The 17,458-nt window shown below is 34.5% G+C and overlaps 1 protein-coding gene across 1 annotated transcript; it reads right to left on the bottom strand.

Annotated features, from left to right (window-relative positions):
- Positions 1 to 11,876: 11,876 nt before the first annotated feature.
- On the bottom strand, positions 11,877 to 17,252 carry LOC149259326 (uncharacterized). The gene is given in 3 exon segments (XM_089418110.1): positions 11,877 to 12,685; positions 14,490 to 15,111; positions 15,113 to 17,252. Coding segments are annotated over 3 exon segments (2,997 nt in total). The 5' UTR covers positions 17,039 to 17,252; the 3' UTR covers positions 11,877 to 12,236.
- Positions 17,253 to 17,458: the final 206 nt, after the last annotated feature.

The raw sequence follows: 17,458 nt of genomic DNA, 5'->3' as shown, positions 1-17,458 counted from the left end.
TAGATCTTTGGAATGAAACACTAGACCTTGAATCCTTACAATACCTGCTTAGGAAGGAATCCGCATACCTTCTTATCTGTATAACTCCCTTCAAACCCTCAGAACAAGACTAGACGCAGTAGAACCCTAGAAACAGCTTAGCCACCTTAAGACAGTCTGACAAACTTCCTACAAGCAAACAACCTTACATCTCATAGAAGGATTTAGAACACCACCGGATTAGGAGTCTTACAATTCATGAAGTATGCCTAAATTATATGGAATGGTACAGAAGCTCGAAAGGCAGTTGAAACATTCTCTGTTCATGCTCCAATATTGAAAGGCAACCTATTTTATGGCAGGGACCTGAAGCCTCACAATCTCCTGGTGGATAAGCAAAGAGGTGTAGTAAAAATAGCATATCTTGGCCTCGGAAGAGCATTTACAATTCCTATTAAGAAATATACACATGAGAATCCAAAACCCTAAACCCTTCAACAAAGCAGCTAATAAACATTAGCTTAGAAGGACTGAGGAAGCTAGATCTTTGGAATGAAACACTAGACCTTGAATCCTTACAATACCTGCTTAGGAAGGAATCCGCATACCATCTTATCTGTATAACTCCCTTCAAACCCTCAGAACAAGACTAGACGCAGTAGAACCCTAGAAACAGCTTAGCCACCTTAAGACAGTCTGACAAACTTCCTACAAGCAAACAACTTAGAACACCACCGGCTTAGGAGTCTTACAATTCATGAAGTATGCCTAAATTATATGGAATGGTACAGAAGCTCGAAAGGCAGTTGAAACATTCTCTGTTCATGCTCCAATATTGAAAGGCAGCCTATAATATGGCAGGGACCTGAAGCCTCACAATCTCCTGGTGGATACGCGAAGAGGTGTAGTAAAAATAGCATATCTTGGCCTCGGAAGAGCATTTACAATTCCTATTAAGAAATATACACATGAGAATCCAAAACCCTAAACCCTTCAACAAAGCAGCTAATAAATTATACCTTCAACAAAACCAGAGGGCTACCATTATATCAGAAAAAAGCACAAGACCTTAACACCGAAAAGCTACAACATCATTTCCGTATGTTCCGAGTCTCACACTAGCTGCAAGCTTTGGAGATGGCAACCAAAACCAAGCTGCCATTAGAATCCAAAACCCTAAACCCTTCAACAAAGCAGCTAATAAATTATACATTCAACAAAACCAGAGGGCTACCATTATATCAGAAAAAAGCACAAGACCTTAACACCGAAAAAAGCACAAGACCTTAACACCGAAAAGCTACAACAAAACTTCCAATAAGCGAGGTGAGGTGTTGAGAAACACACGGTGAGAGGTGTTGAAAAACACTTCAGAAAATGGCTGGTAGGATAAAAATCCTACCGGATAGAAGCCATCAGTCCAGAGCTCGCCACACATTCGGCGGACCTTCTCCAGTGCTCGCCGGACCTGCCACACCTGCAACAATTGGAAAAAATTAACAAATGAGCAAATGCAGAAGAAAAAAACCCAAAAAACCACACAAATACCACCGAAATTTGCAGTTACCTGTAAATTGGTACTGGCTCCTCCCCAAACAGCAAATAGCACGAATTAAACAACCACCCAGGAAACCCTAAACCACCGACGGTCCAGACTAAACAACAATTGGCGGGAAAATAGTGCGAATTAAACAACCACCCAGGAAACCCTAAACCACCGGCGGTCCAGGCTGAACAGCAATTGGCGGACATGAGCTCAACAATGGCGGACATCATGCACAGGTAATGGAGCCCTCCCGCGCCATCATCGGCGGAGGGCTTCGAACAACCACCGGACCCGAACAGAAAACCCACAGTCGGAGCATACATCGCGCGGTAAAGGCGGAAATGAGCCCCTCCATGGTCGTTAAATAAAGTGTAAACCCTTGACACGTTCCTTAACAGGTGGCGGATTGAGTTGGCGTGGTGTCGTACGAGGCCACGTGCCTGCAACGTGCTTGTCCGCCAGGTGGAGGGGAGGGCGCACAGGTAATGGCGTCCCTCCCCTAAGCTAGAAGCTTTTAAAAAAATTGCTATATAGGAAACATCCATTATAATGATTGTTTTTGCATCAATAGTTGATGCAACAATAGTTGTAGCAATGATAGTTGAGGATGTGCCAGGGTTAATAGGTGTAGCAATGATAGTTGAGGATGTGCTAGGGTTAATAAAAATGTTTATATGTTTAAAAATAAAATTTGAATATTTATATATATATATATATATATATATATATATTCAATGATAAAATTGTATATTTTATATAAGGAATATACATATATCATCAATATTGTTAACAAAATAATTTTATTAATTAGTTATGTTAGAAAATTGAAACATTTAGATTTATAGTCAAAACATATTCACTATCATAATGTAGTGAAAACATTGGAAGCAAATTAGATATCTTGTTATCTACTCATAGAAATATGATAACTCATTCTTAAAATATATTAGCATTACTTTGATTGGAAAATTAACAAAATAGTGTGCAACATGGACTATTGAATTTAGATCCATCATTGGAGTAGTAGTTGGATGTGATGGAGTATTATTGGATATTAACAAGATACATGAACTAAAAATTTAAAAAAGATAATTAACACTTTTTTAAACAAGTTTTTGTGTAATATTAAATGTATCTAAAAAAATATGTAATGATTGATGGACCTTCATATGGAAGAAATCCCTTAGTAGGAAAGCAAGAAGAAAACATATAGAAAATCCTCACGCAATATGTGCATGGACGTAGGAGAAGGATAATAGAATGACTTGTACCTATTGTGATAATGATTTGATGACTCGTGCCTACTATGATAGATAGATAGATAGTACTATATTACCAATCATAGATATATTATTTCATATTTACTTTATTACCTATAATTGTATTGAAATAAATACATTATTGTAAGGAAATAAAGTAATTCTTTTTAGAGGCTAAACTTGAAGAGGATGATGGGTAATGATGGCTTATAGTAACTTACACATATTTTTCCGTGTGGTTGTTATATTTAAAAATCTAAGGTGTGTTGGATTTTATAGGAAACATTTTTTAGTTACCACGTTGTTTTTTCCATCATCACATCTTTTTTGGAAAACACATCTTCATGATTTTTTCTACATAATATTATTGAAATAAAATCATGAACTACTGGAGGAGGGTTAATGGTTTCTAGTTGCTACTACAAAAATCTATAAATGTGTTTAGGAGAAATGGAATTTAGTATGGTAACCACAACACTAAATTCCATGAATAGTGTTGGCTCTTGTATACCATGGTTTCCATTTATTAAACATGTTAATGGAAATGTTGACATTAGATTTATTTTCTTCAAATCCTTGAATAATTCAAATTCTATTATATCCATAAGTTCTTGTAGTGATTATCATACATGCCTCTATAAAATTGTCTACATAGAAAACATTTTAATATAGTTCATAACACAAGAATGGATTTCACAAAATTTTACCATCTTTGTCTCACATCATATGGAATCCTATCTCAATAGGGCTTCCTATAAATAACAACCCAATAAGCAACTCCATCATTTTCATCTTTAAAGAACATCATTATGAATTTCTTTTGACATGTTATTTTTAAAACATGAAATAATTTTGACAATGTTGTCACCATTTTACTTCTTGAAATTCCTAGTAAAATAATGGTAGTTGTAAATGTCTTGTGAGCATCTTAGTTTCTTGATATCCAAAAAAAAGGATGATGCTTTTGATACATTTTCATTTTTTTGTGCGTGTTTAAAATATAATTTAATATTTTTTTATTGATTCCTTTAATTTTATTCATTTTACCAATTTGTTTAAGATTTGAGTCTATAAAATAAATATTTTTTTCTCAATTATTTTATTATCTTAGCAACATGTCATTCTTCAGGTGAGGATCAATTCCCCTCATTCTTCATTTATGTTTTCACCCAAATTTCCACCATTTGGAAACCACTATAACTTCCAGTAATTTTTAGTTGGTAGTTATACTTAATCACTATATAGTCCAATTGTTTGTGTACATGTATAATATAAAATATGTTCAAATATATAAAATATTATGTAAATTATAAATTTTATTTATGATTTTAATATCCATCTCATTAGAGGTCATCAATTGATTGACTTAAATATACGCTGGTTTTTATACTCCCTAACAATGTTTATATAAATTATATGATAATTTTTTAATGGTTTAATATGTTGGTTTTTATACTCCCTAACAATGTTTATTGACTTAAGTATTGTCTAATAAGCTGGTTTTTATACTCCCTAACAATGTTTATATAAATTATATGATAATTTTTTAATGGTTTAATATGTTGGTTTTTATACTCCCTAACAATGTTTATATAAATATGATATATTTTTTTATGGTTTTTTGTGTGGATAACATCACTTAATTTTTTATTAAATTTACCTCTTCATTCATAATATTATTATATTTCCTTATTTCCTTATTTTATCTTTTTTTTTCATTTTTTTTTCTCATTTTCCCATATTTTATTTTAAAATTTTTTCATAGTTTATATGGTTAAATTAATACTCACTCACTATATATATAAACCTATTTTAAAATAAAAGATATAAATTGTTTTGTGATTTTTATTATTTTAACATACAATATGCAAATTATACCTTCAATGAAAGATCTAATATTAACACAACGTACCCTCAATTAATGGTTAAATAAACGCAACCCTTTAGAGGAGGTCTCCAAAAGCCCCCTTAAGTATTACAAGACTTTGATCAAAGGTTTACATTCATCCAACTTTATTTATGATTTATAGAGCATAATGGGTCAAATCCCTTTATCTCTTCCTTGTTAGCTAGAACATTTCTCTAATTTATTAATCATTTAATCCTCTTTTCATGGATATATATTTTATTATATTTTATATTTTATATTTTATGTTTTATTATATTTTAAATTTATTATAGTTTAAATTTTTTGGAAAGAAAAATTAATATTTCAAAAATTATATAAATAAATATTTGATATTTTTTTATATATTTATTTTTCTAAAAAGTATTTTTATTTTTTAATTAAATAAATATAAAAAGATATTATAATAGAGATACATTTATTTCAAATTTTAATTAGTTAAAATAAAAATTACAAATTTCAAAAATAAATTTGAAAATATATAGAGTAAACTATTTTTAGTGCTACTCATGTTTAGAATATTAAAAAAAAGAAGCATATAAGTAAAAAAAAAATTGATACATTAAATATTATTAATAAATTTATAAAAAATATTTACTAAAAAAATAATATAATTATTTACAAATTATTTTTGATCCTCGTTATAAGTTTCTAATATTTCAATTTACAAAAGATTTGAAATATCAAAATTTCTAATATTTCAATTTACAAAAGATTTGAAATTTCAAAATTTTTATCATTATATTTTAATAGCAAAAGTGAGAAATGAAAATAAATAATCAATTATTACATTACTTTAATTAACCAAAAAAATGATTTCATAAATGAATTCAAAAATCAATTTAATTAAAAAATATATTGACCAAAATAAAATCATAAATAAATTTATCAGAATGAATATGTAACAAAAAAGGAGAGACGATTAACACTTATGCTAAAACACCTTATTAAGGTTCTATACTTCAAATGGAAGGATGGAATCCTTTATGGAAGGATAAAATCCCATGTATTGGGACATAAAAAGAATTTCAAGGGTAACAACTATTCCTCTAATATTAGTTATGCATAGTAAGTATTATTATTTTATTTAAGTAATAGTTATTTTTTAAAATATTATTATAAAATAATTACAATGTAATAAAATATTAATATAAAATAAATTTAATATATTTTATTATATATAATTTAATTTGTTTAATAATATTAATTTGCATACATGATTGGAAAGAAACATTTTAAATCCTATTCGTCAAGAAAAATTTTAACATTTAGTTGACATTACATTAAGCTTTTATCCTTTTGTTTTGTAATTTTCTTTCGTAGATTTTTATTTATATATCAAAAGATTTTACAATGAAAATTGTTCAACATATATCCAAAAGAGTGTCATGGGAGATCATATCTACTACCAGGGATGACTATAAACACAGCTAGACCAAAAATATACAAAAATGACAAGTTGAGAGTACCCTACTTCTAGTACTTGAGAATTGGAGGTTATAACAAATAGCATTTAATTCCTCCATTATCACTAAAGCTTTGGTTTTGAGCCAAGCAAAACCAAAATGCCATTTAATTCCCCCATTATCACCAAAGCTTTGGTTTTGAGCCAAGCAAAGCCAAAATACCATTTAATTCCTCCATTATCACTAAAGCTTTGGTTTTGAGCCAAGCAAAGCCAAAAAAAGGGCTATTTGCCATAACAAAAAAATCATGATATTGCTTACAGAAAACAAGTTGCCACCCATAGTAGACCTTGAAACATCATGATATTTCTTACAGAAAACAAGTTGTCACCCATAGTAGATATTGAGATAGAGTTTGTGGTGGAATTTTTAGTCCATAATGATAACTGGTGAAGTGAAAGAAGAGTTAGTGTGAGGAGAGACCTCAGATGGATCATTGATTACCCCAGACAACTCTTGTTGCTCATTTGATTTAGTTTCTGAGTCAGAGACCACATAACGCTATATCTGAGTCAATCTGACCACAATGTCATCCAAGTCATACTCAATATCCCTCATTATTCTCTTGATCTCCTCCTAACCTACAAACAACTTATAATTGTTTGCTTACTTGTCTCGACTTAGCATGCTTAGTAGACTTTCCAGTTGTATATGTAGGCTAATAGAATGAAGGAAGTGAAGCCTTCTCTGGTGAAACTTCCCGGTGTGTGGAACCCACTTGAGGTTGTTGCCTCCCATCTCAGAATCATAAAAATAAACACGATAATCGAACTCCTTGGCCTCCAGTTGAATAATTTCCTTACGGACCTCTAGAGGAGTTGCATAAAAAATATTGGTCACTAATTCCCATTTGAAGAAACTTCGACGTCGCGTAGAAGGTCACCCAGGTGTGCCACCTCTGCGACTAGGAAGCCTTTTCCATGGAGCCATATAGGCACCGTACCTACAAGGAGAGCAAAGAGAGACTGTAGAAAACTTATTAATGTAGATGGACCAAGCAGAGGGAGGGTAGAGGCCCTGAATAATAGAGGTCGTGAACTCTAAAGGAACACAAGAGAGAAACTTATGTACATGAAAGACAAATTTTAGAAACCCACAATACTGACAAACTGAAACTTGTCGTAGTTTCCCATAAGCCTAAACTTTACAAGCATTTTTTTACTGAAAGAGCTAGAAAAGCTTACAAGACTGGACTTTGGACTTTTTACAATTACATTTATTTAAGGAAAAAGCTAAAATGACTTGCTAAAGCCTAACTTTATACAATTACATATTTCGTGTCAAAACCAATTAGAAAAAGTACCTGAATATCACACTCCACATTTCACTAAGCTCTTATCACATACATGATTTATTCTGCGTTCCCATGTTTTTAACACATATTATAATATGAATTTAAGCTAAAAGAAATGAAAACTTTACCGATTACAAAAATGAATTTAACAACCTTGATATCACTATATTAAGATAAATAAAATATAAGTTATTATGAATGAAAACTCTACAAACTCAACCAACCATAACTAAAATTTCTATGATCAATATCAACGCACTCTTTATATTACATGAGCTACACAATAATTGGAAAGAGAGGTATAATAAACATTTATCGAACCTATAACTTTAAGGAAGTCCATCTATCTAAATATTCTAATCTTATATATTTTACTAAAAATTAATGTGTGGGATACCATACATATGGAATAAAATCAAAAGTACGATGTATTATAATGGGATGAAACGCCGGTTAGAATCGGTGTAAATGAGATGTCTCATATTCATTGCAATCAAATAGTAGTACTACATTATGCTCCCAACAATTGGAATTTTAAAAAGTAGTGTACTGTGCTAGGCTTGCGACAATCGGAATTTTGGAAGTATTGTACGATATTCTACTACATCGGTGGGAATTTTGAAAGTATACCATATTCTACTACATCTGTGGGAATTTTAAAAGCAGAGGCAATATAGGATTCGAGTGTGTAATTTGGACCAGTGCTTTCCACTTTCCTTGTTTGATATTGTTATGGGCATTGGTTAAATCCACTTTACATCCCTGGTCCACGATCAGTCTTCTCTTTGGTGGGAGATTGTCATGTGAGTACAATGACTAAATTGTAAGCAGCATTTTAAGAAATATTGATGGGAGGATAGTACACCAATCAATATAAGTAAAAATAAATAATTAATTGAGTGGTATTTTAGTAATTCTTACTCCTATGCTATTTTTTTAATAAATTATTAAGTGGAGTCTTTAGAAACTCGTAATAATATGTGGTTTTTATGTTATTATTATGTTTCAGAGTAGTACTAGCATTATTTTTATTATTGAGAGGTTATAGGCATTTGGTATAAATATTCTAAGGACATAATAATCACTGATATAGGGTTACTACATAGAGACAAGTGTCAGAAAGCAAGAGAGATAGAGTGAGAGAGACAAAGTGGAGGGTGAGAGAGAGAAAGAAAGCAAGGGAGAGGGAAGAAGGTTTAAAGAGAGGGGGAGAGAGGAGTGGGAAGAGAGAGAGAGAGAAAGAGAGAGAAAGAGAGAAAAATATGGAGAAAGAGAGTAGGGGTTGATAGGGATCAAGGTGATAGAAGGGTAGAGACAATAGAGAGAGAGAGAGAGAGAGAGAGAGAGAGAGAGGAGGGGGAGAGTGAGAGGGGAGGGGGAGAGAAAGAGGGGAGGGAGGACGAGAGAGAAGTAGAAAGAGTGGAAGAGAGAGTAAGTGAGGGGGAAGCGAGAGGGAGAGAGAGAGAGAGAGAAAGAATCATAGTCGGAGAGTGGATGCTGTGAAGGAGAGATTGAAATGAGGAGGGAGGGATAACGAAAGTGTCATGTCCCTTCTCAAACACATTTGTAACAGCGTGCTGCTACACATTTTTCACAATTTTGGCTAAGGAAGAGAACCCATCATTTTCGACTTAGGGACTTAGGAGGCAATTTGACTTAATTTGGTTGCTAATGGAATGTGGAGGCCACCCAAATGGGAATTCAAATTGGCCCATTCGAATAGCTTGGAGGGTATTGTCGAATAGGTGGATGGAGGGGCCCACATGAGGCAAGGGAGGCCCAATGAGTTATAAGGAGGGAGAAGCTCTCATTTTGGGATTCATTTATACATCTTGCAAACAAAATCACTTGACTGTTCACTCTTATGTTTAGCTGAGTCAACCAGCTATTTAGCCATGACTCTCTCAAGCGGGAGATTTAACCTCTACTTCGGGGGACCATCCGTGCCCACCCTAGAGAGGCAGTTCTACAAGGATTTCAGGAGTTCCAGGGTAGTGACATAGCACCATGAACCAGTGCAGAGCAAGGAGTGCGTATTTTTGGGCAGCAAGGGAACACGCAGAGGGAGATTGAGGCAAGCAGAGATCTGATTTTTTGTCCGGGAGTTGGGGAGCTGAGATAGCAGCATTAGACCAACGTTCTTGTTGGGTTTTACAGCCAGCTGAGCCAACATTCCAGCTATTCAAACTGTTGGACTAGGGGACAGAGTAGAGGCCACATAACAGATTTAGTGGTACTTGAGAGTAGCTGAGTTGGGCCAAGAGATTATCTGGGGAGTTAGGGATTAGATAACACAAGTGAACTCAACATTTTGGAGAAGTTTTCAGGTGGATTTACAGGCAGTTTCCAGTAAGTCAAAATTGGTAGTTAGAGCCCACGTGAGGCTCCAAGGGGGTCGAAAATCAGAAGTCTAAACCAGCCAAAATCCTTTCTAGGTTTTTCTATGTTTTTGACAAGGATCCCAAATATAAAGTTTCATAATTTTCTGAGCAACAAAGGTGGGGTTTTAAGCCGTATCTTTGTAGCAGACAATGTAGAATTGCTAGGGATTGAATAGTGCCTTTGGGGGTCAATTTTGGGAAGTCCAAATCAGGCCAAACCATTTCTGGGTTTTTGTGGGTTTTGGCCAAGGAGTCCAAGGTTAAAAGTATATAAATTTCTAGGCAGTTTCATTGCACCTTCCAGCCATTCAAACTTCAGTAGAGTAGTAGTCTCTCGACAGTGCAATGCAGATTGGTGCAGCAGCTAGCCAACCTTAAGCTCAACCATTTTCCTACCGGGGTTTGGTCCTGCTTGTCCTTTCAGACATGCCCAGGTGCACCATTCCATCATCTATTGTATTTGACTTGCAGAAATATAATAAAATGGCTCAGAAGTTCTCTATTTGCAGTTTTTATATGGGTGTTTGTTGAATATTTCGTTTTTGTAATTTGCTGCATGTATTATTTTCTTATTATCACTTGTATTCCTATTAAGGATCATTACATAAAGAGAAGAATAGAGGGAGGAAGGTGAAGAGAGGCGGGGAAGAGAGAGATATGAATTGAAGGAGAGAGGGGTAGATGAAGAGTGAGAGAATGATGGGGGATAAGGAGTGAATGGGAGAAGGGTGTAGAGGTGTGAGAGAGAGAGAGAGAGAGGAGTGGTAGAGAGAGAGAGAGAGAGAGAGAGAGAGAGAGACTTTAGAGAGTTAGGGCGGAGGTTGGGATGATACCATTTCTACATTGTTGTTTACTCATATACATCGAACACGAGGACACTTTGCATTCTAGGCATCATGATACTTTGCAAGTGGGAGAGAGGTGGAGAGAGAGAGAGAGATGGGGTAGAGGTGGTAGGGGGCAAGTGTAGAAAGAGAGGTGCAAATAGGGGGAGAGAGAGGGGCTTAGGGAAATAAATTAGACGGCGTTGTTAAATTAAAGTCTAATAGGGAGATGCACATGCGTTAATTTTTCTTTCCTACTAGGCACCTACATCTTTGATGATAATTTGGGAAATGTCAAATTTAAGCACTTAAGAATATATATGTTAGATATTAAGATGGAGTACTCACTCACTCGATAACAACTTTTCTTCCATCAACCTTTTGAGAACACCCTATACTAATATATAACCTATATTAATATTATATTATAGTATATAACATATAAAATATATTAATATTATATTATTTATTGATTTTGATATATTAAATATGGATATAAAGAAGTTAAAGTTGACCTGTAATATTTTTATTTTGTAATCCTTTATTCCTATATTCATGAATTTATATAAAATAAATTTAAGATACAAATTTGACCTTTATTTTTATTTTTTTATATAATATCTTATATTCAATTTTGATATTAAATAATTAAAACTATTGTTTAATTAAAAGTCAAATCATTCTATAAAATAATGCATTTCCGCTTATCGGTTTTCATTATTTACAATGTAAACGTGTACACATCCCATCCATTCAAGCTTTAATACTATGACCTTCAATCACTTATTACTGCACTTACGACATAAATATTATAAACCTCCGCTCTATAATCACTGCAATCATTGCAGAAATGACCGCACAGAAGTCATGGTTGTGAGTGGAAAATAAAAAAATGAGTAATTTAGCTATGCATAAATGAGATTCATACATCTATACCTTGGTGCGTTTCATGTTGCACTCATGAAACCTTCAAATTGCGATTCTTACTATTTCTGTCGTTTCCAATTGTCACTTTTAATGCTGCAAATAACCTTCTCTGTACTTAAATATCAATTAATGGCGATTGTGCTGCTAGTATAAACCATTAGAATATGGTCTACTCAGCGCATTGCGCTCAATGTCGCCTCCTCTGCGCAGAATCTTTGCTTTGAATAATGTTATTTTTTTCTCAGTTTAATGTATTTAATGTTCAGTGGAGGTTCGAATAAGCATCCTTGAAACTTTGAATAATTGCGCTGGTCACTCCTCGGCAATCTATGCGCATATTACATTTCGATAAAGTTTCCATAGTGGTCATGATGGCAGAAAAACTACAATGGTTATTGCCATTCTACTCAGCCCACGAAACTATTACAGAATATATAGATAAAGCGAGCGAGGAAAACCCTAGTTCCTCGTCATTCGCAGAAACCCTAGAAAAACCCTAAACAAAACCTAACCTACATACATATATGGACTGCACAATCCAGACTCCGGTACTCTGCTATGTACAACAGGATTCGCTTTATTCCTTTTTGTTTCTTCTGCACAGAACATAAATTTTTGACAGAATTCATAGGTGGGTGAATTCAGATTAGCTAATTATGCTTTACATTGAGGTTTGGAATCAGATTTTGGCTTGCAATCAGCAGCAGGAATGTGGACGATGGCTGATTCTTTAGTATAAACTGGCTTTTCATCATTATTATTTTTTCCCTGCACTGTCTTGACAATATTCCGGGGTTTGGCCTCCAAGAGCATCTGGACAACTTCCCTCATGGATGGCCTCAGGTTTGGCAGTTTGCTGGTGCAGCGAACAGCGATCTTGAGGGCCTGAATCATCTCGTCCTTGTAGAGTTCATATATTCTGTAATCAAGAACCTCAAATGCTCCTTCTCTGGTCAAAATCTTACGTGAAACCCAGTATACAATGTCCTTGTTCTCTCCGAATTCTGCCTCCACTGGTCGCCTGCCTGTAATGAGCTCCAGTAAAACCACACCAAAGCTGTAGATGTCGCTCTTCTCGGTCACCTTCGATGAATAAGCGTACTCTGCAAATGCATTTATATTAATCACACTGATCATACTTTGAAATTTTAATCATAGTTTATGTAAACAAAATATTCACTAATTTCTATTTTTTCTATCCGAACAAAATCCTACTTTTTCTCTCCACACAAAATATTTAGTAAATTTTATTTTTTCTAAAAATGACTTCATCATAATAATATAAAAGTATTTATTTTTAAAGTCACTCAAATAATTCTACCAAATTTTATAGTATTAAATTATTTTATTTTAAAAATCATCAACATTGAGATTTTAATTATAAATTTGAATATTTTTACAAAGATATCATCAAATATTTTGTAAATTGCATATTAAAAACTAATAAAATTAGTCAAAATTTTTAAACTTCAAAATAAATTCTCATTTTTAGAATTTTCCCGAGAATAACATTGAGAATTAGAAATTCTATATATATATATATATATATTAATTTTTATTTCTATCACGGGGCTTAATTCAATGAAGCTCTAACAACTTCTCGTAAACTTGATATGGATCACAAAAGCCTCAATTCTACAACTTGTGACATATCACGTGGGTTCGTGATATATTAAACAATACTCTTAATTTGACTACATACTGGAAAATAGCTCTAAAAATCACATTATTTAACCTTGTGGTTTCGTGATATATTAAACAATACTCTTAATTTGACTACATATTGGAAAATAGCTCTAAAAATCACATTATTTAACCCTCTACCACGACCAACTCAATACACCTTCCCAATTTAAAAATCCCTACTTTCACTAGATATTGTAGCTATCTATTTTTTCATTGACATTTTTTATATCTTTTTATATTTTTCCATTAACTTTGAGCTCCATTTTTTATACTTATTAATATAAGAACCCTCTACCCCTATATATATCCTTCAATATATTACGTCATTTTTTCCTCAATAAATATTCCCCAATATAAACTCACATGATATGATATTGCTCCACAACAAAACCCTAACAATTTTTATAATTTAACAATAATTTTTAATTTTTAATTTTTAAAATTTTTAAATTTTATTGCTTTTTTATTATATTTACTTTTGTTATTTATTAAACAAATTAAATTTAAATTTAAAAAAAATATTTATGTTCAATGTTTTTCAATCAAATTAATTCATACTTCTCTAACATAAAACTGAGTTAACATTATGTGATTAGCATTAAAAATAGCATTTAAATTTTAAATTATCAACCTTTAAACTTTAAATTTCATAACTATGAACATTTAAACTTTAAATTTCATAATTTAGATAAAATTTCATAAAACAACAATCACTATCTGAAAACTATCTGAAAACAAAAATATCAACATATAAGAAAGCATTCACATAGCTATTAACTTCCTATAAATATTTGAAATTAATTATTTTCCTATAAATATTTGATTGGATTGCTTTATAAATTTATTTTACTATATTTTTATAATTGCTTTATAAATTTATTTTACTATGTTTGTTATAAAAATAAAGACAACAAAAAATACATTCATTTGTAACATAAACCTGAAATGCACACCCAGAGATATATTAATAAAAAAATCAATACATTTCAAAATCAACCAAAACATATTAAAAAAAAAAAAAATTACAATTGTATGACAATCAGTAGGTTTTACAAACAAAACAAAAACTAGAAAAGTCAATGCATTGTAACAATTATGAGTAGATGTAAAAAAACAAAATACTACTTTCCCACCATTCCCAACGGTACACCAAAAATATTTTACTATATAACTGGATACAAGAAAAATACTTTAACCAGAGACAAGAAGATAGAAACAAACCTGGAGCGATATAGCCATGGGTGCCAGTAATACGAACTGAAGAATCACCTCTGGGGCAGGCCTGAAGAATCTTAGCAAAACCAAAATCTGCAACACGAGCCTGAAATTCTGCATCCAGCAAGATATTTGTGGACTTGACATCTCTGTGAATGATAACTGGTTGGCAATCGTGATGGAGATAAGCCAGTCCGTTGGCCACACCCAGAGCTATTTTGTAACGAGTGGGCCAATCCAGACTCGCTCCCCTATTGCCTCCATGCAGGGATTCCCACAAATTTCCGTTGGGCATGTACTCGTACACCAGCATATTTGAATCCCCATTTGAGAAATAGCAGTAGAGTTTGACAATATTCCTGTGCCGGATCGTTCCCAGTGTCTCAACTTCTGCCTTCAATTCTCGGTTTATCAGGCCTTGTCCGCCATGGTGGCCATTTTTGCAGGTCCAGAGCTTTTTCACAGCAACAGACTCTCCATTACTTAGCTGTATTCGGTACACTGTACCAGAGCCACCATGACCAATAACGTGCTCCTCGTCCATGGATTCCAGAACTTCATGCTCATCAAAGTTGAGCTTGTGGAAGGATTTCATCTCCCAAAAAGTTCGGCTGTTGACCTTATTTGGAATCTCTGCGATGCAACCTGCATCCTCTGATGAGCATGCCGAGGATCAAGAATGTAAATACAGTCCCACTAACAATCCACCCAGTTATCCATCTCTCGTGATAAACATCCCTTGTATGTAAATCACAGGGCTGCAAAGATTCCAGGCCTTGACCACAGAGGCCAGGGTTTCCAGAAAAGCTTCTGTTGTTGGTCTGGCTGATGAGCTCAATTGGCACTGGTCCTGTTAAAGAATTCCTAGAGAAATCAACAGAACTGAGCTTCAGAGCAGCCAAGGTGTTGGGTATTTCTCCAGAAAGCATATTGTTGGAAAGATTCAGAGAATTAAGGACTTCCATAAAACCAAGGCTGCCAGGAATGGGTCCTGTGAGCTCATTATATGCAAGATTAATGGAAGACAGAAACTTACAGTGTCCAATCTGAGCTGGTATGGGTCCTGAAAGATTATTTTCCTGCAAAGACATACTATTCAACAAGCTTAATTTCCCAATCTCAGAAGGTACAGCTCCAGTTAACTTGTTACCGCTAACATCGATTTTTATCAACTGCGAAGCTTGCCCAATTTCTGCAGGCAAGTTTCCAGAGAACCCATTTCTCTGCAGATATAGCTCAGACATATTCCTCGCATTCCCAATTGCAGGAGCGATCTCCCCTTCAAAAGAGTTGAAGCTGAGATCCAGGATCGAAACATGTGGGAACTCCCAAATTCCCCTGGGAATTCTCCCTGTCAGTGTATTCTTACTCACACGAAAACGCAGCATACTCTTACAGTTCCCATACGATTCAGGGATTTGGCCTGTAAGTTCGTTATCAAGAACAAGAATATACTGAAGCTTGCCTCCACTGCACAAATCTGGGGGAAGCGGGCCGCTGAGCATGTTCTGTGAGACATCAATCATGTTGAATTCAGACACAGATCCCAGCTTTGGGGGCAGGGGCCCTGTGAGATAATTTTGGTACATAGAAATACCAATTAAATTCTTCAACTCACCAAATCCTTCTGGTATCTCCCCTGAGAGATGATTTTGATATAATTGTATGAAATGTAATCTTTCCAGCTTCCCAAAATCTGCCGGAATTCTCCCACACAGAGAATTTCTGGAAGCATCAAAATCTCTCAATGATGTCAAATTTCCGAGCTCTGGAGGAATCTCTCCCGACAATAAATTGCCGTAAAGCTCCAGCTGATACAGCTTCTTGAGGCTCCCGAGCTCTTTGGGAATTCTTCCAGTCAAGTCATTCATCGAGAGCTCCAGGTTTCCCAGCTCCGAAAGATTGCTCAGAGAAGCTGGAATGGACCCAATAAAGTTGCAATTCGTTAGATACAGCCAACTGAGTCTGGTCAGTCGCATGAGCTCCTCTGGAATCGTTCGCCGATTGAACATATTAATACCCAGGGCGAGAATCTCAAGATTTGTCAAATTCCCCACCGAAACAGGGAACTCTCCCGAGAATCGATTGTTAGACAGGTCCAGATATTTCAGAGCCTTCAATTTTGAAAGGTCGGGCAATGACCCGTTCAGCAAATTGAAGCTCAAATTCAATTGTTCCAACCGACTGCAATTCGAAAATTCTGGAGGGAAATTCCCATAAAGGGAATTTCGATCTAGCTCAAAGATTATCAGGCTCTGGAGATTGCAGATATCAGGCAGAATGCGACCACTCAGAGAACTTCCATGGAGTTGTATGCGAGTCACAGAACCTTCATCGTTACAATCAATCCCTCTCCATCTACATGGAGAATCCTCAGACCCATCCCAATCCCTGAGTGCATTTGTGGGATCCTCCAGAGCCTCTTTCATCCTCAGGAGTATTTGTATCTGAGTCTCTTGTGCTGCAAAAACTGCAGGAACCCCAAAATCGACCAGAGCCCATGATGTGAAAATACAGAAAATGAAGATACAGACCTTGGTCTCCCTCTCCCTCATGGTTGCTAACCCTCTGCTACCCTACTGTCCTTGCAGAAATAATTGAAGGCCACCTCTTCTTATATAAACATGCACTCTACGTAGCACCAAACAAGATCCACAAAATCGTTTGGATTAAACTGCTGATGGTGACGATATATTCGTCGTTGCAGAGTCTTTTAGTGGGAATTTGTGATATATACAGGCCTGACCAGATCATACATAACCTGGCCATGCCTGAGCATAAATTCAATGATGTGATATTGATGCTCATTGAATAAAAGCACTACAAGATAAAATCCAGAGAACAATCTGTACAGTAGAAACCAAGCATCTCCTATCAAAAGCTAGAATGAGCATAATCGTAGACATGCATACAGCCTGAGTGACTTTTTCTTTTATTCTCACGCTTGCCCATCCATTGATTCTCATTCTGTAGAG

The sequence above is a fragment of the Pinus tabuliformis genome, chromosome 6 (genome assembly GCF_031772625.1).
Source record: "Pinus tabuliformis cultivar Carrire ecotype Pingquan chromosome 6, CPIR1, whole genome shotgun sequence".
NCBI lineage: Eukaryota > Viridiplantae > Streptophyta > Pinopsida > Pinales > Pinaceae > Pinus > Pinus tabuliformis.
This window is presented reverse-complemented; position numbering and strand designations above follow the sequence as displayed.